The 25,596-nt window shown below is 36.4% G+C and overlaps 1 protein-coding gene across 12 annotated transcripts in view; it reads right to left on the reverse strand.

Annotated features, from left to right (window-relative positions):
• ZFAND3 (zinc finger AN1-type containing 3) overlaps positions 1-25,596 on the reverse strand; it is a 324,488-nt gene that overhangs the window by 150,590 nt on the left and 148,302 nt on the right. The window contains exon 1 of one of the 12 annotated variants that reach the window (XM_072833200.1): positions 8,941-8,972. The exons of the other annotated variants lie outside the window; for them this stretch is intronic. Within the exon in view, the coding sequence (XP_072689301.1) occupies positions 8,941-8,959 (19 nt within the window). The 5' untranslated portion in view covers positions 8,960-8,972. Of the gene's footprint in view, positions 1-8,940; positions 8,973-25,596 lie in introns of those variants that run through there. 12 annotated transcript variants of the gene reach the window in all.

A 25,596-nucleotide genomic window follows, 5' to 3' on the forward strand; every position in this document is an offset into this window, starting at 1 on the left:
TTTGATGACCTTGACACTTAGGAAGAGTACTTATCAAGTATTTTGTAGAATGTCCATCTGTTTGGGTTTGTATGATGTTTTTCTGATAGTTAGACTGGGATTATGGGCTTGGGGGCCAAAGACTACAGAAATAGAGTGTCATTCTCATTACATCATATTAAAGGTAACTGCTATCACCATGAATTATCACTGTTAATGTTAATCTTGATCATGTGGCTGAGGGAATATCTGTAAAGTTTCTCCATTTTACTCCCCCCTTCCCTCTTTCCATATTGTGTTGTTGGGAAGTCACTGCTCACAGCTCACACTTAAGGGGTGGAGACTTGGGCTCACCCTCCTTGAGGAAGTAAAAATCTACCATAAATAATTTTAAATCTATGTACAGTAAATTGGTCTCTTCAGCCACTTTTATTTATTTAATCAACTACTAATTGCAGCAGTATAGACTCATGGAGTTTTATACTTTGGGGTATAATCTATTACTACGTTATTTATTTTGTTGCTCAAACTGCTTGAGCTTTGGCTATTAGGAGCTCTTTCAGTTATTAGTTCTTCTGATCCTTTGATTTGGTCCCATCATTGCATGTTTTGGGTTTTGTTTTTTCTTTAAGTACTTCCTTTACTTTCTGGCATTACAATATGCTCCATGCTTATCTTGTATGTTTCCTGCCTTAGTGCTGGAATGCTGTTGCTCCAAGAGCCCTGGTTCCTGTTACCGGAGAATGATATTAAAAACCAAGATCTGGGTGCTAGGTATACTTGTCACTACTAGGATGTCATTACTTCTTAGGCCCTCTCAGCTAACAGAACAAGAAAATATAAGTGTATATGTGCCGGTGTGTATACATATCTATAAGCATTTCTATATGCAACCACCTATAATAAGCTACATGAGTTCTTACTGATATCTCCAAATCTAACCCATGAGCACTGAAATCATTCTAACCACCACCACTACCTCACTTATCTGCAAACTCCAAAAATGAGAAGAAATCTGGCTTCAACCAGCAACCATCTACTATTTACTTTACTGTTCAATTTCAGTATACGTGTATAGCAGTTAGCAGAATTCTTAACCTGTACCTTGTGGGAAAAACAACTTTATCAACTGGAGTGTAGTACTTATGTGCAGCTCTTTTGCCTTTCGTCTTGCAGACTCCATTTATTTCCAAAACTACTTAAGTCAGCATGTTTTTCTCCTACCTCCTTCAATGAAACTGTTTCTTATATTTGTAATACAGTAAGTCTATTTTGTCACACTTAGTCTTCCACCCTGGGATCTCCCAATCCCCTAAATAATTTTTTTAATTTGCAATATATTATATTCAAAAATAGCTGAACTTTGATTTTAGAAGACTAAGGATATTATTCAACCTGGAAGTTGATTCTATCCTCTCCAGGTCAAGAGAGTATGATATAATTAAGCAGAATGAATAAAGATGCATCAGAATGCTTCCCATACAAAAGCTCAGAGTTTATTTTGGAGATTAAAAATTCTCCCTTGCAAAAGGATACACATGCAATCTTGCATTTCTAAATTGTATGTAAAAGTTCACTCTGTGCGGTAAAGCTTTGTGTGTTTTAATAAATGCATAGGACAATGTGCCCACCATTCTAGTATCATACAGAATAATTTCACTGCCCTACATTTCCCACACGCTTCACCCAGTCAGTCCTTCTCCTCTCCTCTCAAACCCCAGCAACCACTGACCTCTGTACCCCCACTTCAGTTTTCCATTTTCCAGAACATCCTATGACTGAAATCATAGAGCATAGTCCTTTCAGACCAGCTTCTTTCAGCAAGAGGCAGTTAAGATTTACCCAGGTTTTCTTATGGCTTGAGAGCTAATTTCTTTTTATCTCTGAATAATACTCTATTGTATAAATGTACCATGGTTTGTTTATTCATTCATCTACTAAAAGATATCTTGGCTGTTTCTAGTGTTTGAAGATTATGATAAAGCTGTTATTAACACTCATGTGCAGGTTTTGGTATGGTTTTAAGTTTTCAAAGAAGGTTTTCTGATGATAGAAATTCTCAACAAAGTGGGTGTAGAGGGATCATACCTCAACATGATAAAGGTCATTTATGACAAGCCACAGCTAACATTATACTCAACAGTAAAAAGCCGAAAGCCTTTCCTCTAAGATCAAGAACTAGACAAGTATGCCCATATCCATCCCTGTTGTTCAACATCGTCTTTTACATCCTGGCCACAGCAATTAGGCAAGAAAAAGAAATAAAATCATACAAATTGGGAAGGAAGAAAACAAAACCATCATTATCTGTAGATGACTATATATATATATATAACCCTAAAGAACCAAAAAAACTATTAGGATAAATGAATTCAGTCAAGTTGCAGGATATAAAATCAATGCACAAAAAAATTGATTGCATTTCTTTTTTTTTTTTTTTAAAGATTTTATTTATTCATTGAGAGACAGAGAGAAAGGCAGAAAGAGAGAAGCAGGCTCCATTCAAGGAGCCCGACATGGGACTCAATACCGGGTCTCCAGGATCCCGCGCCAGGCCAAAGGTGGCGCTAAACCAGTAAGCCACCTAGGCTGCCCCATTTCTATACTCTAATAATAAACCATCACAAAGAGAAATAAAGAAAACAATACCATTTATAATTTCATCAAAAGGAATATAATACCTAGGAATAAATTTAACCAAGGAAGTGAAAGACCTCCTTGTAGGTGACAACTACAAGATATTAATAAGGGAGTTTAAGATGACACAAATAAGTGGAAAGATATTCTGTACTCATGGACTGGAAGCATCAATATTGTTAAAATGTCCTTAACTACTCAAAGCAATCTAAATTCCAATGGCATTTTTCAAAGAAATAAAATAAATAATTCTAAAATGTTCATGAAACCACAAAAACCCTGAATAACCAAAGCAATCTTGAGAAAGAAAAAAGCTGGAGGTATCACACTCTCGGATTTCAAACTACATTACAAAAAGCTATAGTAATCAAAACAGTATGGTATTGGCATGAAAAGGCAGACACAGATCAATAAAGTAAAATAGCTCAGAAATAAACCCAAACATATATGCTCAATTAATTTACTACAAAAGCACCAAAAATATAAGGGGACAGGATAATCTCTTTCACAAATGGTATTGGTAAAATTGGACAGCCAATTTTTACAAAATCAACTTGACCAGTGTCTTACACCATGCACAAAAATTAACTCAAAATGGACTGAAAACTTGAACATAAGTTGGGAAGCCAAAAAACTACAAGAAGAAAACACATAGAGATCTTGGCAATGATTTCTGAATCTTACACCAAAAGTGAAAGCACCACCAACAATAAAAAAGTGAAAGCAATAAAAGTAAAAATAAACAAGTAAGACTATATCATACTAAAAAGCTTCTGCAGAGGGGTGCCTGGATGGCTCTGTTGGTTACGTATCTGCTTTCAGCTCAGTCATGTGAGGCCTGCATAAGGCTCCCTGCTGCTCTCTTTCCCTCTGCCACTCCTCCTACTTGTATGGGCATACTCGCTCACTCTCTCAAACAAAAATCTTTTTTTTTAAAAAAAAAAGGTAAAAATGAAATAAAAAGCTTCTACACAGCAAACAAAGGAAATCACCAACAAAATGAAAGGCAACCTAGCTGAATGGGAGAAAATAACTACAAATAATACATCTACTGGGTAAGGGCCTAATACCCAAAACATATAAAGAATTCCTATAACTCAATAGCAAAAGACAACTGATTATCAGCAGAAGATCTGAACAGACTTTTTTTTCAAAGAAGGCATACAGGTGACCAACAGGAACATGAAAAGATGCTCAATATCACTAATCACCTGGAAAATGCAAATTATAACCACAATGAGATATCACCTCATACTTTTTTCAATGGCTGTCATTAAAAAGTCAAGAAATAGTAAGTGTTGGCAAGTATGTAGAAAAAAGAGAATCCTTCTGCACTGTTACTGGAATGTAAAATAGTATAACCACTATGGAAACCAGTATGGAGGTTCTTCAAAAAATTAAAAATAAAACGACCACATGAACCAGCAATCCACTTCTGGGTATTTATCTGAAGAAAACAAAAACATTAACTCAAAAAGATTATGTACACCTCCCCATGTTCACTGCAGCATTATTTATAATAGCCAAGATATGGAAACAACCTAACCATCCATCAATGGATGGATGGTTAAAGATGATATGTGGTGGGGATCCCTGGGTGGCGCAGCGGTTTGGCGCCTGCCTTTGGCCCAGGGCGCGATCCTGGAGACCCAGGATCGAGTCCCACGTCGGGCTCCCAGTGCATGGAGCCTGCTTCTCCCTCGGCCTGTGTCTCTGCCTCTCTCTCTCTCTCTCTCTCTCTCTCTGTGACTATCATAAATAAATAAAAATTAAAAAAATAAAAAATAAAATCTTTAAAAAAAAGATGATATGGGGTGTATATGTGTGTACACATGCAAATGGAATAGTATTTAGGCATAAAAAGGGAATGAAATCTTGCCATTTGTGACAACATGGATGGACCTTGAGGGCATTATGCTAAGCGAAATAAGTCAAACAGAGAAAGACAATACCATTTGATCTCTCTTACCTGTGCACTCTAAAAACAAAAACAAAGCAAGCTCATAGATACAGAGAACAGACTGGTGGATGCCAAAGACAGGGCTTAGGAGAAATAGTTGAAGGGGGTCAAAAGGCATTTAAAATTAATTAACTAATTACATAAGAAGCTTCAGTACTGGAATTGACATTAATTCTTCTTCCTAAGGAACCTTCTAATTCTGTTAACTATCCACCAAAATCTCTTCCCATCAACCTGGGTGTATCTGCCCAAACAGCCTCAAGTTATCTAGTAGAATTTTCACTTCCTATCTGCTAGCCATTCTTTTCAAAACTCACCCATGAATTTAACTCAGTTGAGTATACATTCACTAAGGGCTGTACTAAAATTCAAAGGATTAAAGAGTGGTCTTGGCCCTCAATGAGGGAAGTAAAGCACTTCACCCAGAGCACAAAACATCACAAAGAATTCCAAGGGCATCCAAGCTTGCCTCAGCAGCTACCTCTCCCAATACTGGCTGGGAGCTAGCTTGGGGCTCTCTAGGTATATCAACTGCCTGTATGTTTTTATTTGAGCCTCTTTTCTTCTGCCACTGTGTATCTGAGCTGGCTAAATTCCTAGCTGTCTTGCAGGAATGACATAAACTCACTGTCATCATAGTCAATAGGCATTCTTGAATATTCTTCTATCAATGCTATGCCATTTCTTCTCTTCCCCTATTTTCCTGACAGAGCTTGGAATCACATACCAGTTATACTCTTGAAAATATAAAAATGAAAAGACCATGCCAAGAATAAGACTAAACTATAGCACTTCTAATTTAATAATGTCTATATCTCTGCAATTCTTACTTTTCCCAGTGGAAATAAGAAAATAATACAAATAACTCAACTTCTTTATATTGCTTATACGCAAAATGACTGGATAAGGCAAAATGACTTTATAAGTAATATAACACATTTTATTCTACAAATCTATTACTCCCTAATTAACTTCATAAAGATATCTATCATTAGGCACACACTAACATATGAGGTTCAAGAGTGTGTCTGACCCAATTCTGGAAATTTTTCCTATAAAAATACTTCAACAGAAGAAAAATATTTTTTTTTTTTTTTAAGAAAAATATTCTATGCAGGAAAGTGTTCATTGCTACATTATGTGTAATAATAAAAACCCGAAAACCAGATTGTTGAGAACAATCTCAACACAGGAAAATGGATGAGCAAATGTGAATCAATTAGGTCAGTGGCATAATATGTAACATTTGAAAATAATTTGAAAAAAATAAAGTATACAAAATATCCAACAGAAAGACAAAGAAACAGTAAAATATAACATAAATATATTTACACATTGCAAAAATATGTATATATGGAGAAACTGAAAGAAATTATATAGAAAAATGACTTAGGTAATGAAATTAGCCACATTTTCCCTTTAAATTTTTCTCTTACAAGTTTGAGGGGGAAAAGTTACTGTATTTCTCTATATTGAATCCTGCTGATTCTTCCAAATCATACTGAAAAAGAAAAAAACAAAAACAAGAATGGGAGCTGAAGGGATTAACTGAGCCCAAGTTAGGAGCTAAAACATGTGACTGACTGCCATGCTTAAATCCAGGCTCTACTGGCCATTGGCTCTGGAACTGTGGGACAGTTACTAATCTCAAAAGGTCTTCTTATAAAATTGACTTCCATCGTTCTGTGATTAAAAACAAACAAAAAGGAATAAAGTGTATAAAAAGTGTATGATAAGTCATACCTAATGATAAGTCATTATTCCATTCATATATGTGTCGATCAGATAATATTGGAAATACTGTGAAAAGTTATCAATATAATCTTAAGCCCATATTTGGTGTTGATGAGGGTACAACTTTTGAAAAATCTCTTAAATTTTTTTTTTCTGTAAGATAAGAGCCCTATTGCTTAAATGTTTTTTACTTAGAATAATTTATTTGCTAGTATCTTCCTAAAGAATTACCTACTGACTTACTGGTATTTCAAACACATTTTTACCCATTTAAGTATGTTTTACTTTTTATACTCATTACAAGGCTTTTTACCAAGTAAATATTTTATATACCTTATGGATTTATTTTAGAGAGAGACTGCATGCATGAGTGGGTGGGAGGAGGGGTAAGGGGAGAGGGAGAATACAAGCTGACCCAGGGCTGAGCCGGAGCTTGGGTGGGGTGCAGAGGCTCAATCACACAGCCCTGAGTCATGACCTGAACCCAAATCAAGAATTGGGAGCTTAACCAAGGAAGCTGCCCAGGTGCCCCTTAACAAATAAATTTTAATTTAAGAAAAAGGCTCTGCTTTATTCATTTTTGTAGCTCCCTAGCATCAGGCAGAGTACACAACATATATAATCAACATTCAGTAAGTATCAACTGAATTCTTTAAATATTTTTTTCACCACTACAGAATTAAATGATGCAACAATCTGGTTAAGGAGTAGTTATCACTGCACATTCCTGATACAATTTTCCAAAATGAAATTCCTATTTTATTCTAGAATTTTATCCATTAAAAGAAACCCAGAAAAAATGTGCATAGGGAATCGAGTGTGACTATCTTGCATTCATTGCATTAGTATATACTCTGGGTTGCTAAAGGCAATTCAGAACAAGAATTCAGCAATGCTTGAAGACAGTTAAGTTCTAAAATGCTTGCCCCTATTAATTGCCAATGAAATTGATACCCAAGACCTAAGTTTCTCTCACCTTAAGAAATCTGAGAGAAATCAATTTCTAAGTAAATCCCCTAAAAAAGAGAAAAAAATCTGATCAGTAAGATCTGACAGGAGTCAACAGCTGCCTTTCTCTCTTTGACACAGCACACTGTATCACTAGAACTAGTATCCATGAGGTGTCTTCAATATTACCTTACCTTTCCCTTTTTACCCTTGCTCTTTTACTCTCTCGTTCATTTTACTGTCACATTCAAAGGAGTTTTTAAACTGCTGTACCACTGCCAGCAGCAAAGGTAGAACCACTGGATCAACCAGAGCCAGCATTCTAGAACACTTTCATTAGGATCATCCCCCACCCCTGAGATAAGAAACTTCAGGGCTGGCCCTATTGTCTGAATATCAGTCTCCTTGCAGAACACCTGCCTGAAGTGTGCTTACTAAAAATGAATGCTAACAAGCCACAGAAAAGTACCTCCAAAAATTTGGCCATATACTCTTGATAAATCTTTGTTTCAAATCACTCTGGTGAGCCACGAGGTATAACAAACTGTTTAATCCAGCCTGATTTGTAACTAAGTAGCTATGCTTTACTGATGGAAATTGAAAGCTAAGAGTTACAAATCACAAATTTAATATTATAAAGGCATCTACATTGTATTTGATAAATAGAGACACCCTGAAGAAGTAAAGAAGTACCCTACACCCTACCAAGCACATAATGTCAAAACACTGAAAAATGTTAAGACTCCAGCTCATAATTAGTCATTCTGCTGGGAAGGTGATGGCAGGCAATTTCTGTGAGAAAAGTAATGTCTAAGCTTGGAATAAGCAGTCTCTCTATCGAAGAAGTGGACACTTAAGAAATGCTTCAGCCTGCTCATAAATATTCCCACTCACTCAGGGACAGACACCAGGTGGTCCACCTAATCTAACAGATTCTAAGTAGAAGGCAATGTAAGAAAAATAAAATCAGAGAAAGAATAAGTGTTTCCCATTTCCCTGGTCCACTATAGAATATAAGCTGCCTGTCCTCTGAAGACACTTTAGGATTTGTTCTCTCACCGCTTTTTTTTTTTTTTTTTTTTTTTTTTTTTTTAGAGATTTTATTTATTTACTCATGAGAGAGAGAGAGAGAGGCAGAGACACAGGCAAAGGAAGAAGCAGGCTCCCTGCAGGGAGCCCGACATGGGACTCCATCCTGGGTCTCCAGGTTCACGCCCGGGGCTGAAGGCGGTGCTCAACCCAGGTACTCTGTCCTACTGACTTTAAAACCTCTTTGCTCCATCTTTGGGATCATGACATTATAATTGTTATGTAATTATCATTTTTTTCTAAAGGAAGCCAACACATACACATACACACACTCTATAAACTTGTTCTGTGAACTACAAGTACACAATTTTTTTTTAAGACTATTTATTGAGAGAGAGAGTCCAAGCAAGAATGCATATATGAGCAGGGGGAGAGGGAAAGAGAGAATCCCAAAGCACAGAACCGGATCCCAAGACCCTGAGATCAGGACCTGAGCCAAAAATCAAGAGTCTGATGCTTATCTGCCTAAGCTGTCCAGGTATCCCCAAAACACACAATTCTAGTTGAGTTTATGTACAAATGTCAAAAGTTGGATCAAATCTCACTGGTTCTGTGGCATACTCTGTTTAAGTGGTAGTTCAATAATGACTTACCTTTAATGGTGATATTCATTAACAGAGGATTTCTATATTTTTGCAAAAATGAAAATATCACAATCAGCCCCAAAAGAGTTCAGAATTACATGCTAAATAAAACAGAACACAATTATATTATGCTCTATAATGTAAATATAACTAAGCCAATCATTACTGCATAACAATTTCAATTTGGTTAGGTTTGAAAATGAGCTATTAAATATTTCACAAGACAGTTTTTTAAATTTAAAATTCCTGAGCTTTTAAAGAAAATTGATAGATTGTTACTATAAACAAGTCATGTTGACTTGTTGACTATAAACAAGTCATGTTACCAATAATTTAGGTAAAGAAATAGTCTTAAAAATAAAATAATTTTAAAAAGATAAAATAAAATAATTTTTAGGGCACTCGGGTTACTGAGTTGGTTAAGTGGTGGACTTCCACTCAGGTCATAATCCCAGGGTCCTAGGACTGAGGCCTGGAAAGAGCTCCTTGCTGAGTGGGGAGTCTGCTTCTCCCTAAGACCCTCCCCCTACTCATGTGCACATGTGCTCTCTCTCTCTCTCTTTTTCTCTCTCAAATAAATAAAATCTTTTTTTTAAAAAAGCCTAAAATAAAATCATTTTTAAAGGTTAACAGAAATTAGCAAAGGCTATATTTCTGCGGTTTCATTATGCTTAGAGTTACAAAATGAGACCAAAAAAAGGTGCGTCTTAGGTCTAATAAATATCTAAGACTGTTTTTTTTGTTTGTTTTTTGGGGTTTTGTTTGTTTGTTTTTTTATTCATGAGAGACACAGAGAAAGAGAGGCAGAGACATAGGCAGAGGGAGAAGCAGGCTCCATGCAGGGAGCCCAACACAGGACTCAATTCTGGGACTCTGGGATCACCCCCTGAGCCAAAGGCAGATGCTCAACCACTGAGCCACCCAGGCACCTTGTTTGTTTGTTTGTTTGTTTGTTTGTTTGTATAAGACATTTTTGACCATATAATTACTCCAAAAGTGAGCTTGAATTCTACAGATCACTTAATAATTATGGGCTGAAAAACATGTATATATAAGAAAGCAATCCAGTGTTCACCAAGTGATCAAACTTAGCAACTACTAGTACCAAGAGTACTAGTACTCCTTGGAACTTCATGTGATAGAATAAGGAGCCCATCATGTCATCTATAAAGCACTCTTGGAAAAAAAAAATGTTTAAGCTGAATCTAGTCACAGGAAACTAATCAGATAAATTTAGAATGTTGGACATAGTCTAAACTTAAGGCATTGATCAAGGTTTCAGTTCTTTGGGGAAAAAACGGCGGGGGGGGGTGTTAGGAAAAACAAGGAAACGAAAAATGGTACCGAAACCACTGTATACTATAATACAATTCAGTAAGACATAATCAAATGCTTAAACTTTGGCTGGTCCTAGATTAAAGACAAAATTTTAAGCACTATAAAAAACATTTTGGGGACAATTAGGGAAATTTAAGTAGGGCCAGTGTTATGGAATTATTGAATTTTTCTTAGGAATGATAATGATATTGTGGTAATGCAGAAGAATATTCTTAATCTTAAAAGTGCATGCTGAAGAATTTAGGGGTGAAATGTCAGGATGTCTGAGCCCACAGGCAGCAAAGCAGCAAAGAAATAGTGGGAGAAGAAGAGAAGGAAAGCAAATGTTAAAAAATATTAATAACTGGTTAGTCTAAGTGAAGGATACAGATATTCATTGTTCTAGTCATTTAATTCTGTAGGTTTGAACATTTTTAAACAATAAAGTTGGCAGTGGGAGAAAAAAATGGATGTGAAGACATCAATGTTTTCATTCACCTGACGTACTGTGCTTTTGGCCTGTATCTCCAAATAACACCCAAATCATTATTACTTTTCTCCCAGCAGCAAAAGAAGATAAATTAAATGCTGATGCATGATGGGCAAGACAGATATAAAATTCTTTTTCCAAGTACAGTAAAAGCTGCCTAGAAAAACAAATTCAGAAGAGAGCCCTTCAAGGGTGAATGAATTTAAAAGTCTCGTCTAGGAAAAAACACAGTTCCCAAACCTTATTACAGAAGTTAAAAGAAAAGCATCAATCAATTTAAGGAAAGCCAGTCAGCAGTAGTAGTAAAATGTTTTCAAACAATGCAAATCATATTGCCCATTTATAAATTTAAAGGTTTTATCAAACATGATTTATCACTATGGGCAAGAAAATCTTAACATTTCATTTGTTTATCTTCAAATGGGTTAAGTGTGAAAAGAATGCTGAATATAAAAAGTTTAATAACCAGAAATCTTTTTCCTAGCAAGATTTCATCATACTCCTTACTATATGTAAAAGTGAAAAGACTGTGAACAATTTTTGAACAATACGGAACTCCAAAAGAAGATCTATAATGAATAAGAAAATTGTACCAAACGCACAGTGGGTATGCAAATATCTGCTAAATGAATACTTACAGAAGACAAAAGTATACCATATGCCTTTAAAATATGCTACCATCCATCAAAACAGGGGCATGTAAAAAAATTTTTTCCCTAATTAAGATTGTGACATTGCAACTATCGGATATACATGGTATACCCTTGCAAAAGATAGATAGATGATTGATAGATAGATAGATAGATAGATAGATAGATAGATAGATAGATAGATAGATGATAGATAGATAGATAGATAGAGTGGCACTTTCAGAAAGTGTATTTACTCTATGAAAAACTAATCACAGGTCCTAAGGGAATCCTCCTTCACTAGAAAAAACCTCCACAGACACACAGATGGGAAGTGCCTCTCCCATGAATCAAAAGGCTAAGTTCTAGAAACAAAGAATATACGCTTTTAAGAATCAGAGCTATTCTTTACAACCTCTGGAGGTTAGAAATACTCAAGCTTGCAGAACTGACAAGAGATCTTTCAGACAACATGGGGTTCTAAGATGGCACAATATCCTTGATGGAAACTGACTCCCAGAAATATCAACTCCTTGTTCCTGGCTGATCTCTTAAGAATCAGAAAAGCCTATATGCAGCTCAAGGATGCCTGCCATGTCCATTGTCATTCTTTCTGCATAAGTAAAAAAGTTTCACTTATATGTCTGTAACTAATTACACCAAGAATCAGTACCTGAAGCAAGGCTAGACATAATAGAAATGTCCAAGAATGTAAGGTGAAGAGGAGTGACTGGACTGGCATTATCTACAACAGTTGTCACTAGTCACATCTGGTTATAATTCACTTGAAATCTGATTATTCTGAACTAAGATGTGCTGTATGTATAAAATACAGGCCAAATTTCAAAAACTTATTATGAAAAAAAGAATGTAAAATACCTTATTAGTAACTTTATACTGATTATATAGTAAAATAAAATTTCATATATTTGGGTTAAAATGGTTGAAGTTAATTTTACCTTTCTAAATCTGTTTTGCCTACTTTTTTTTTTTAATTTATTTATTCATGATAGTCACACGGAGAGAGAGAGAGACGCAGAGACACAGGCAGAGGGAGAAGCAGGCTCCAAGCACCGGGAGCCTGATGTGGGATTCGATCCCGGGCCTCCAGGATCGCGTCCTGGGCCAAAGGCAGGCGCCAAACCGCTGCGCCACCCAGGGATCCCTTGCCTACTTTTTTAATGTGGCTACTAGAAATTTTTAATTACATGCTGCTCATATAGTCTTTTTTTTTTTTTTTTTTTTAGATTTATTTATTTATGAGAAAGAGAGAGAGAGAGGGGGGCAGAGACACAGGAGGAGGGAGAAGCAGGCTCCATGCCGGGAGCCCGACGTGGGACTCGATCCCAGGACTCCAGGATCGCACCCTGGGCCAAAGGCAGGCGCTAAACCGCTGAGCCACCCAGGGATCCCCCATATAGTCTTTTTAAACAGCACTGATACTATGAACAAAAAGAGCTTGTTAAAAGGAATAGCAATTTATATTTATTATGGGCACTTACCATGTTTCAAGTATATGCTATTTTAAATAACAGTATTTCTTTTATTCCTCACACAGCACCTTTAAAAAATATATACTCTGGTTCAGGGAAAAGAAAATATAACTTGAGGGGGTAGAATGGGAGACAAAAATCCAACAAGCAAAAAACCTGCCCCAAATCACAGAACTAATAAATACCACAACACGGATTTGAACTCAAACCTTCCGACTTCCAGAGCCTAAGCCCCAGAACCCCCAGGCCAGCAGTTCCCAAAGTGCTGTCCCAAGACTATCATTGTCATCTGAGAACTTATGAGCAGAAATTCTAGGACTATTCACCACGCCCAGAGAATCAAACTCTGGAGATGGAGTTTAGCAGTTTGTATTTTAACAAGTCCTCCAGATCATGCTGAATTGATCCAACCAAAAATTATGAGAAACCTTTCCCTATTTGTTATATAGATAACAATCAAATAAATCCTCTCAAAGGTGTATAACTTGAGAAGTCTGAATAAAGCCTAGTCTTTGTTATCGTATCGTGTGTTGAAGCTCTTCTAGAAACCTGCTCTCTCCAGTAAGCACTAAGACTCTGCAGTTGCATCCTGACTTTCCAGAGCATCCCTTCAACAAACTCATCTACTGCAGTATTTCATTTAAGATCCATATGGACTGGGGCAGCCTGGGTGGCTCAGCGGTTTAGCACCACCGCCTTCAGTCCATGGCCTGAACCTGGAGACCCGGGATAGAGTCCCACATCCGGCTCCCTACATGGAGCCTGCTTCTCCCTCTGCCTGTGTTGCTGCCTGCCCCTTTCTCTCTTTCTCTCTCTCTCTTTATCTTTCTCTATGTCTCTTATGAATAAATAAATAAAATCTTTTTAAAAATCCATATGGATTAAAAATGAGAACACAGATAAAATCACAAAAGTACTCACAAAAAATATATAGTTTTTTAATAACATTAGGGTAAAGACCTAAGTATGAACCAAACCCTGACATTATTTTTTTTTAAACTGATTGATTCAATAATATCTTTTAAAAAATCCTGAATTGCACAAAACCACCAGAAGCAAGGTTTAAAATTAAAAAGAACAACTGGGACAGGGAGATTTTTACAACAAATATCACAAAGAACTAATTCCTTAATTTATAAAAAGGATCCCTACAAATCAAAAGAAAAAGAACCACTCAAGAGGAAAATGCCTCTCTAAATTAACTAACTAAAATAAATGGGTTGCAATAAAGGAAATGCAAATAATCGGTTTCACTCATAGTAAAAGAAATACAAATTAAAATGAGGTGGGTTTTTGGGGATCCCTGGGTGGCGCAGTGGTTTAGCACCTGCCTTTGGCCCAGGGCGCGATCCTGGAGACCTGGGATCGAATCCCACATCGGGCTCCCGGTGCATGGAGCCTGCTTCTCCCTTTGCCTATGTCTCTGCCTCTCTCTCTATCACAAATAAAAAAAAATTAAAAAAAATAAAATTAAATGAGGTGGGTTTTTATTTTTTCATTTTTCAGACTGGCAAAAATCAAAGGGTTTGAAAATATGTCTAAAGGTAAGCTTCTGATATTTTTGCTCCCACCCCCATGTCATTTGATAATCAGTTTGTGGTGATCCATTCAGGAATTGCTCAGATCAAAAATCTTAACATCATACTTGATTTGATCACTGCTGTCTCTTCTTTCTCCCTCTTTTCACCCTCCCCCACATCTGATGGGCCAGCAACTCTACCAACTCCACCTTCAACAAAGATTATAAATTCAACTACTTTTCATCACCTGTCCTGTCATCACTATGTTCCACGATATTGTGAACTCTCCCCTGGATTATTATAGTAACCTCCTAACTGCCTTTGCCCTTGTCCCCCAGTCATTTCTTAACACAAAAGAACAGCTCTAGCTGCTAAAAGCACAGCAGATTATATCATCACTCTACTCAAAACCCTTCAATGAAAAAAAAAAAAAAAAAACACGCCTTCAATGGATTTTCATCTCATTCAGTAAAAGCTAAAGTGTTTACCATGATAGAAAAGCCCTTATATGATCTGAACCCCTGACCCCTTGACTTTATCTACTCCTCCTCACCCTTTGCTCTCTCTGCTGCCATCACAGCATTCTCTTGCTGTTCTTAAACATCAAGAAAACTTCTGCCTCTGGATCTCTGCACTTGTGTTCCTCTGCCTGGAATGCTCCTCTTCTAGATATCTATGTGGCTAGCTCTCTGACATCCTTCAGATTTTTTTACTGTGACCTTCTCTGGCCACTGTATCTAAAATTTTACTCCAATCCTGTTATCTCATATACTGCTTTGAAGGCATCCCCCAGTGATTCATAACATCCAATAGTGCTAACGAAGTCTGACAATTGGATTCTCTCCTTAACTAGGACACCTCGGGTGAAAATTCTTTTAAAAGCATTTTTTTAGTCTCTTGAGTTATAAAATCTTATCAGGTTGTGATCTTATTATTTGGTGTGGGTCCACAGATTTTGAAGATTTCAGTCGCTAACACTCTCATTATTATTTGGACCCTCCTCCCATATGTTTTTTTAAAAGATTTTATGTATTTATTCGAGACACAGAGAGAGGCAGAGACACAGGCAGAGGGAAACAGCAGGCTCCATACAGGAAAGCCTGACATGGGACTCGAACCTGGGTCTCCAGGGTCAGGCCTGGGGCTGAAGGCGGTGCCAAACTGCTGAGCTAGCCAGGCTGCCCTCCTCCCATATTTTTTTTTCTGCTTTCCCTTTTTGGAACTCCTATTAGACAAAGTTTCTGAGGGAAAATCATTTTGAATTTAGGCCTTTCTACCCAGACATATAGCATTCATACCAAAAGAGCAAAACACTAACATTTTTCAATGTGGCTGTCAAATTTGTACATAGATAACAAAACCAGAGCATGTTCTCCAGCAAAAAAGTGATCCTCAGCATTAGGGATATGTAAAATGTAAGAAAGAACTGTAAGCAAACATGAGTTAAAGTCATGGTTATATCTAAATATATCTCTATTTTTTCATTTGTTTTTTAATAAAGCACACACCTAACTCCAAATATTATCAAAATTATCAAAATTATTTAGGTGCCTTTTTCCAGTCTAATAGCATCTCAAACTTAACATGCCAAAACCCAATTCATTTTCCCATCAGAACGGCTTCTCTGACTTCCTATCTCATCTCACTAAAAAGTAATTCCATTCTTCCAGTTGGCTTAGATCAAATATCTTATAGAGTCATCTTTGACTACCAAAAAATTGTTAGATCTACCTTTAAAGTACATCCAAATCCTAATAGTTCCTCCTGACACCATAGCTCTGGTCCACATCATCAGGATCTCAAATTTAATTTACTGTAATAATCTCGTAAAAGGACTTTCTGCATCCTCCTCTGCCCCCATGTTTACCCAAGTAACCCCTTTAAAATTGTCTGATCACATCATTCCTTGGATTTGATCAAACCATATTCTACACTTGCTTCCCATCTCATCCAAAGTATTTTTTACTAAGTTTATTTAGTTTACTTAAGTTCTTACTAAAGCCTACAAAAAGGCCTTGATGACTCAAGTCTCTTTATTAGTTTTGACTCCACATTCACCAGTCTCTTAGTTGTTCACTCTATAATAGCCAACAACAGTAGCATTTTGCTGCTCCTAGAACTCATCTTGAACACTCTCCAACCTCAGGGGCTTTGTATCAGCTAGCACTGTTGTCTGGATACTTTATTTCCAGATAACCACACAACTCTGTCTTTTAACTATTTAACTGCCCTACATAAATAAGAAATCTACACATACTTGTATTTATTTTTTTCCACAGCACTCATAGCCATCTGACATACTACATACTTATATATTTGTTGTTCTTCCTACAAGAATATAAGATCCTTAAATGTAAAAAAAAAAAAAAAAAAAAAGATCCTTAAATGTAGAGACTGCCAATTTCATTTTCTGGTATATTTGAGCGCTAGATTAGTTTTCAGTACCTGCAGAATGAATAAAACTAGACACTTTAAAAGCTTCTCATTGCTCTATTTCTGGAGCCTACAAGAGTCCTCAATGCAGAGCATACTCAGTAAATGCTGGAGAAAGGGAGGGAAGGAAAGAAGAGCTAACCAACAATCTACATTAAGGCCACATCCTTTAATGAGCAAGAACAACAGAGGAGTTATTAGAAGAAAGATGAAAACAAATCAATGTCAAAAATTTATTTTGTTTCCAAATAACAGCTGGCTTCAATGGAGACATGAATCTAAGAAAAGCTTTTAATAGTATATTTTAATTCTGTAGGACAAAACAAAAACAAAAACAAAACAAAAAAAAAAAAAAAAAACAGTAAGCTTACAGTTAGAAACCGTACTGAGATAATGCCAACATCTTGAAATACACTGGGACAAATAATGCAGAATATCAGGAACAGAGAGACAAGATGACAAAATAAACAAATTTCAAATCAGTGACATTTCTGGCAGTGAGTAGGGGAATGGGAAAGAGTTTGCAACAGATGCGCCAAGATACCACTCCAAGGACAAAGTTTGGCAGGAAGAAAATGTATAAAGGTCAAACTGGAGATACATATTGAGACCACATATTTACACAGCTTACTGGGAAAGCAGCATTAAAGTTCATATCCAGTGATACAGAAAGAATCCTATGTGCCTCTACAGTTATCAGTAAGAAGCATTAATCACACAGTCCAATGGGATAATAAGACAGTTGTGTGAGGGCAAAGATAACGTTACTATGGGAACTTTGCTACTTTCTTTTCCCCAACTTATTGGCAAAATTTGCATTTTACTTCTAATGTAGCACTAAAAATTTTACCAAAAAAAAAACAAAAAAAAACAAAAAACTAACTTCTATAGGTATTGTCACTCCACTCCAATAACCCTAGCAATCAGTAGGTTCCCCCCCACCAAAGATTTTATTTATTTATGAGAGACAGAGAGAGGGGCAGAGACACAACACAGGCAGAGGGAGAAGCCGGCTCCCCATAGGGAGCCCGATGTGGGACTCAATCCCAGGACCTTGAGATCAGGATCTGAGCCAAAGGCAGACGCTCAACTACTGAGCCACCCAGGTGCCCCAGTAGTTTTTTAAAATGTGTTGCCGTAATGGAAAATAAAAAATAAAAAATAATTTAAAAAGTAATCATAACAGTTCTAAGACTTGCCTGAGAAACTCAGCATTTCTTCACAGAAAATACTAAATCTATTAAGAGACATTTTAGGGATCCCTGGGTGGCTCAGCGGTTTAGAGACTGCCTTCAGCCCAGGGCATGATCCTGGAGTCCCGGGATCGAGTCCCGTGTCGGGCTCCCTGCATGGAGCCTGCTTCTCCCTCTGCCTGTGTCTCTGCCTCTCTCTGTCTCTCGTGAATAAATAAATAAAATCCTTAATAAATAAAGACATTTTAAAGAAGTTTCATTTTGAAGGCATGTCCAACAGTAATAACACTTTCTTTTAAAGAAATAGTAGTTGAGACCAAGGAAATCATAACCTAGGATCAGCAGTTTCCAGTGAGAAGAGTTGAAATTAGGTAACCTATCTGGCTCTTGCTCCTCTCTTCTATCCTCTTAACTCTGATCCAACAAATTGCAAGTAAATGATTTCAGAAGTTCTGCATCAGGACAGTAGTATTTACACAGGGGTTAAGAGTTAGATTGAGGGCACCTGTGTGGCTCAGTGGTTGAGCATCTGCCTTCAGGGGGTAATCCCAGGGTTCCGGAATCGAATCCTGAATCAGGCTCCCCACAGGGAGCCTGCTTCTCTCTTTGCCTAGGTCTCTGCCTCTCTCCGGTGTGTCTCTCATGAATAAATAAATAAAACTTTTTTTGTTTGTTTGTTTGTTTTTTGTTTTTGTTTTTTGTAAATAAATAAAATCTTTAAAAATAATTAGGTTTAGTAAGTATGAGGCAGACCTAAAGTATGTAGAGTTTACAAAAGTTGTGCAGGTGACTGAACTATTTGAGAGAAAACAATTACTGCCTTGAGAATGCTTATGATTTTTTTTAGGTTATATAGGTTTAGGTTTATAGTCCCAATACTACAGACAAATACAGGTATCCTCATTTTTCTCAGAATAAGGTATTCCAGGATATTTTAAATCTACATATAAGTGAATTCTGCTTTTCCTCTTAATTTCTATTTGACTGTAAGCTTCTTGGCAATAGTGTTACCAATTAAAGGAATCCTAAATACTGTTACTGGGAGGACTTCTAGAACAAATTCGAAACTCTGAACCATTTTTTCAAAACCTAGAAACTAATCTCTCTGAACATCATCATCTGTAACCTCTGACTCCTCATATCACAGAAATTAATTTCTCCCGTGCTTGAAGATATGCTGCCTATCTCGTTTGACTCCCTACCTTTATTCTGAGTATTTACATTATCTCCTAGAATTGGGGTTAAATTTTAAACTTTATCAGCAGGTAACATAATCTGATTCAAAGTAAAACCCTAGTCTAATGTTTCAGGAATTTTTCCAAGGTCACTGATCTCCAAGATAAATCACTGGCCTACATTCAGGAGTAAGTTTTAAAACTGATAAGTCATAGCTTATCTGAATGAGATCATATGTTAATCATCTTTGTGTTCCCCATGCTTGGAAGATTTAGTACACAGTCTGAAAATTTTTTGCACAAAGTTTTGACTTAGGCTTCTTAATTATATGGTGAATATGAAATAAAGTTTGCCTTTACCCATGTAATAAAGAAATAAATAACAAGGGAAAAGTACCTTTCTGGGGAAGTATGGATGGTTAAAAATAACATTCCTGCTTTCTTCAAAGATTTATCATCTCTTGCTATAATGATTAGCCTTTAATAATAATAATTTAAAAACATAAAAGTAAATGATTTGCCAAAACGCTTTAAAAAAAAAAAAAAAGATGGGTCAGTATAAAGTTGGGACAAAAGATTCAAGAGTTTTTACTAATTCAAAACATTTATTTTTATTCACTAATGGTATTTTTTTTTTAAAGATTTTATTTATTTATTCATGATAGTCAGAGAGAGAGAGAGAGAGGCAGAGACACAGGCAGAGGGAGAAGCAGGCTCCATGCACCAGGAGCCCGATGTGGGATTCGATCCCGGGTCTCCAGGATCGCGCCCTGGGCCAAAGGCAGGCGCCAAACCGCTGCGCCACCCAGGGATCCCTCACTAATGGTATTAAAAAAAAAAAACTGCAACAGGAGCCTAGCCACTATATGTATTTAAAGAAATTGGTGGTTATGTCTCCACTTCCCAAAGGAGGCACTTCTTATGCACAGGTGGTACTGAAAGCAACTTATATAAGCGAGATTTTGGGTGCCTATCCTATAATGACATCCAACCAATGCCACCATGCTCATAATCTGTTTACATCCTCTCATAAGTAATAGCTGATGAATCCCCATCAAAGTTCAGTCATTTAAGGGCACAGGTTATAAACTCAAATGTCTATAGTAACTGGGTAACATAAATGAGGAAAGTGAGCTAGGTTCAGAATAATAGCAAATTTTGAGTGTATATTAAACTAAGGAATGCTTCTCAGTCTAAAGAAGCAACATCTATTCAACTCCAGAAGACTGAAGTCACACAGAAATTAAAATGTATTTTTATACATTTTGTAGAGAGAAGCCAAACATTCAAAATTTATGTAAAAGCTCCCCTAGGTTTAAAACATTGAAGGCTGGGACACCTGGGTGGCTCAGTGGTTGAGCATCTGCCTTTGGCTCAGGTTGTGATCCCGGAGTCCTGGGATCGAGTCCTGCATCAGGTTCTGCACAGGAAACCTGCTTCTCCCTCTGCCTGTGTCTCTGCCTCTCTCTAAAGAGAGAGAAAAAAGAAAAGAGCAAGCAAACAATGAAGGCCAAACTGAAAACATCTACAATCTACATTGTGTTTCCTGTTAAAATACAAATGCCCCTGAAAAAGTGGGTTATCAATTTCAGCCTAAGGATATCTGCACAATGACTTTAGCGCACAGCAAGTACTCAATAAAGACTTTTTGGATGGATTTTTTTGGATTACATTATAAAATAATTTAGGTGTTAAAAGAGACTAGAAGTATACAAAGCAAATCTCACATTGCTTCACAATTTCACACAGATCTGCTTCTCCTGTCCTCTTGACCTCTTCATATATATATATATATATTTTAAGATTTTATTTATTTATTCATGAAAGACACACAGAGAGAGGCAGAGGACACAGGCTCCACGCAGGCAGCCCAACGTGGGACTCGATCCCAGGACTCCAGGATCACGCCCTGGGCCAAAGGCAGATACCAAACCGCTGAGCCACCCAGGGATCCCCTTCTCATACATCTTAACACACCTTTATTTGTTTCCCTTTTTCTTTTCTATAATTGTTTATGCTTTGTTCTGTTGGTGCCTCTAATGACCTAAATGGTAATACCAACCTAAACTTCACTGATTTGTTGTTTTGTTTTGTTTTTTAATTTTGAAAACTACAGTGTTAGGATAAGGATTTCAAATAAATTCCAAGGTTTTGGAGGGGCAGGACTGTTACATTTATGTATCTTCCAAGTACCCCTTCCCTCTTCCTGGCCTCATCTAAGTTCTTAACAAAGAACTGTTTCTTAAACTGAATCTCATCACAAAAAATTTTTTGAATTGTATTTCACAAAAGGACTCCCTTGAGTATCACATTCTTCCAGTGTCTCTAAAAAACCTGGTGCTCAATAAATAGTCATTGACTAGCTTACAGATCTTTATTTACTAAGCTTACTAAAAGTCTTACACAATGGAACAATTACTAATGAAACACCCCTTTTAAATTTTTTCAGATAATTTTCACATTCAACTATTAAAACTATGTGAAAAGAAAAGTACAAGTGCTGCAGCAACCCCATGAACATACAACATATATCCTCTCTGAAAGCTAACAGACTAAATCCCAGGCTTTCACATGCTCAAAAGGGAGATGCACTGATAGCGACTACAACTGGCTCACTGTGTTAGACAGGTGTAGGCTAGACCCTCTTAACCTCTACAAGCACAGCTCACTCTCATAGACTGGAGTCATGCTGGAAAACTGGATGCATGGATGTAGGAGTCCATCAGGCTTCAAAAGAAGTTTGAAGCAAAGCATTCTTTAAGCCAAAGTTTCTGCCAACAACTCACCATCAGCACTGTATCAAAGATAACATGCTCTGTTCAAATTATGTAATCAAATACAATTTAAAGGTTGCCAGAAAGTACAATTTCTACATCCTACCATGAACTAAAGAAGAGACTATAAGGTGACTGGTGTTCAAATTTTTAGTTTGCTCTCCAACATCAACTGGGAACATGGAAACTAAGATTGCACTGGGTATGTCTGATCCTCCATTCCAACCCATGGATGGTTCTACCACTGATAATCTACTTCAACTTCTCATATGTACAATGGGAAACCTAGATAGCCTCCCTTAAAAGCTCTTAACCTTCAGTTCATCAGATCCAATTTAGTTTCCAGTTTCTTTTTCAATTGTTCTGACTGTAAGGATTGAGATTTATCAACCTCTACTTCTTAAGAGTCACTGAAAGAAATTATACGCTCTATCTTAAAATCACCATATTGGTCCAATGGATCCATTTTATAAATCTAACACATTATGCAAGTTTAGTGATCTTATTTTCCCTTATCTTGAAACATTTTGTGATTTCATCATCCTGAGAGTTATTTCATCATTACTTATCATTATCAATTATATCCACTATGCTTTAAAAAAGACTACAATAATAAGAAAAAGAGAAAACAGAATTGTCTACATTGAAGGATGATGTAACAATGAAATAAATCATTTCCTTCCATTTTCTCATTGCACTGTGCAAAGTATTTGCATCATCTTCCAAGAATAAAAAACTTGGGAGACACCATCTCTATAGCCTGCTTTTACCTTCTAATCAATATACCTGAGAATTCAGAATTTTTCATTTTCTGCCCATGAGGGCAAAGAAAATTAACAGAGGAAGATGGTTCCAAATTATTAGACACCAAGTCAGAGGAATGCAAACAGCAGCACTCTAGACTTTAAGAATGTTCTTCTAACACTAAAAAGTAAATATGGTATTCTCATCTAGTTAGTCATTTATTAAGAAGGACTTTGTCACATGATATTTTGCAATAGGAATATAGATCACCCCATTCTGCTAAAAGTACATGTGATCATATTCTCTCATTTTATGATGTTTACACAGCTAAATTTACTTGATATAAAGAAGTCTGCTGCATTTAACTTCTAAATAAAATTCCTAAAAGCTTTTCATTATTTTTCTTGCTTCTGCATATTTTCATAAAAATGATCTAAGAATAAAAATATGAATATCCACTATTCCCAGATGAGAAAGTGCTTATTTTTCCAATCTAACAGAGATTAAATATCAAATGTCCTCTTCCTACCCCCTGTTCTCTTAAAGGGTGCTACACTGCTTACATCATTTACAGATACAGAAATGTATAATTGGCTAAATTTTTATTATACAACTCATGACTCTGACTTTCTACAAAGAAAAAATATTCATCTTATTTATATGTTGTATTTAAATACAAGGTATATGTAATTTATATTGTATATGTTATATATTTTTTGTATATATCTTTATTTTACAAAACTAAAATACTGTAACAGTATTTCAGCTTGCTTCTTCCTTTCAAAAATATAAGTAAGCATTTTAAGGTAAATTAAAGTTTACCCTTTGGTTTAAATAATTACTTTAGGATTCCTCCTGTAATAAATAAATAAATAAATGAATAAATGAATAAATAAATAAAGGATTCCTCCTGTAACAATTAGCATTCCAAATCACCTATGTAACCATGACCAGAAGTCACTAAAATACCCTGAGATCTCATTATACAGAGGTCAGAGACATGAGACTCACATCTGCTCCCATATGGACAAAAAATGATTTAAGCACAGACACACACACTGAAAAGCATCACTTAGTCTTAAGTTTTAAGTAATAACAGCTCTCTTATTTCTGACTCCTAATTATGGCACTACCCTTTTAAGTGTTGACCCTATCACAAGATTTTTAATTACCCCTAATTTCTCAGAAGAAACATGTTATTCCTATGAATGTAATATAAAACCCCAAGTCAGCCCAAATTCCTCTACCTATACATAATACCACCAGCATTTCTACCAGCCTTTAGGATGGAAGCACCCTCTAGATGTGGTTCCCCCAGATGGCGTTCCCTTTAAGACCCCGGTTTTGTTATTTTTCTTTTTGGAAAACCTTATGTACGTTAAATTTGCCCTCTTCCCTTTCTCTGTTCTCCTTGTGCCCTTAAACGTATATTCCAATTGTGCTTTTTTGTGTGTGTATACAAGAACAAGTAGAAAGCACAGAAATAAATTCATGTTATAATTTTTCCAGAAGGATTCTACTTCACCAAGCAAGATACTGCTTACCCTACAATTAATTTTAATATTGTAGCAGAGAAGATTTTTTTCCTTTATGTTTTAATCTGGGGACAAGAACAAATCCAGTAATAGAACGTCAACATTAATTTGAGGGGAGATGAAAAATGACTTAATAACACTGCAGCAGGATTAATATTGTACAATAGATCATGGAGCCATAAAACTCTTGACAAATTCATTTTTGTATCACTGTATATTCTTGCTAATAGGGCAGGGCATATCTGAAAGGCTGTTAATACCTTACTGCATATATGCCGATCAAATTTCACTACAAGGGGATGCATTCTGCAGGAGATGGGAGAAAAGAAAATTGTCCTCACCCATCTGCAGCTTGCATTTAAATACAACATAGAAGAAAAATAAGGGCAGAGTGATTTCAAGCAGGAAGCTAACGTTTGCTTGAAATCAAGTAGTACAATTCAGAAAATTAGTTGATGGTTACCAGGAAATTTGCTTCCACTTCAAGACCCTCTAGCCAAGGAATTAAGAGTAGAAAACAGATCAGCCAATGATACAAGAAAATTTTTACCCAAAACAGCTATCTAAAGATGCCAAGCCAACAGACGAAACATGGGAAACCTAGTATAACAAAAAAGAAGCTACCAGGTCCTTAAATGAATTAACAAACAAGCAAAAAGCAGATCTTTACACCAAAAATAACTTCTGCTTCCAGAACCAAGATAGACTAACAGGAAATGAACTTATCCTCTTGTCTAAAAACCACAAAAACAAAAACAAAAACCCACCCAGAAAAATACATGAGACTATAGTTTCCAAAACTCAACATCTGACAAAAAAGGACAACAATGATTCCTAAGAGATGGGAAACAAAAGGAGAAAAGTCCTAGGACTGCTTCATCTTCCAGGCCATGGAACAGGGAAAGGAAAGTGGGATAAAACCTCATGGTAGCCCTGGCTTCATAGGTTTTACAACCTGTGCAGTTGAAGCTCAGAAAGAACCCGTGCAAGCTTTAACGCTCTGCTGTTGCCATTTTGAAATTCAAAAACATTTCCGAATGGCCTACATTTTCATTTTACACTGGGCCCTGCAAATTGTATAGCTAGTCCTGCCTGGCAGATGTTCTGAACTAAGCAAATTAGCTAAGACTCTGCAGAGACCAATGCAGCTAGAGTTCAAAGAACAGAACAAGCATACAGATCAGTAAATGTATATTTAAATAAACTGTCCAACACCAAGGAAAGATTTATCCAAAAGGATTAGGAGGAATAGTACCAAAAAAAAAAAAAAAAAAAAAGGAGGAATAGTACCTATTATGCACAGAATGCTGATAATAGTGCCTGTTCCCAAAGGTTAGGTGAAGAAAACTCAAAATTTAGGGC

Source organism: Canis lupus, chromosome 7, assembly GCF_048164855.1.
Source record: "Canis lupus baileyi chromosome 7, mCanLup2.hap1, whole genome shotgun sequence".
NCBI classification, from domain to species: Eukaryota; Metazoa; Chordata; class Mammalia; order Carnivora; family Canidae; genus Canis; species Canis lupus.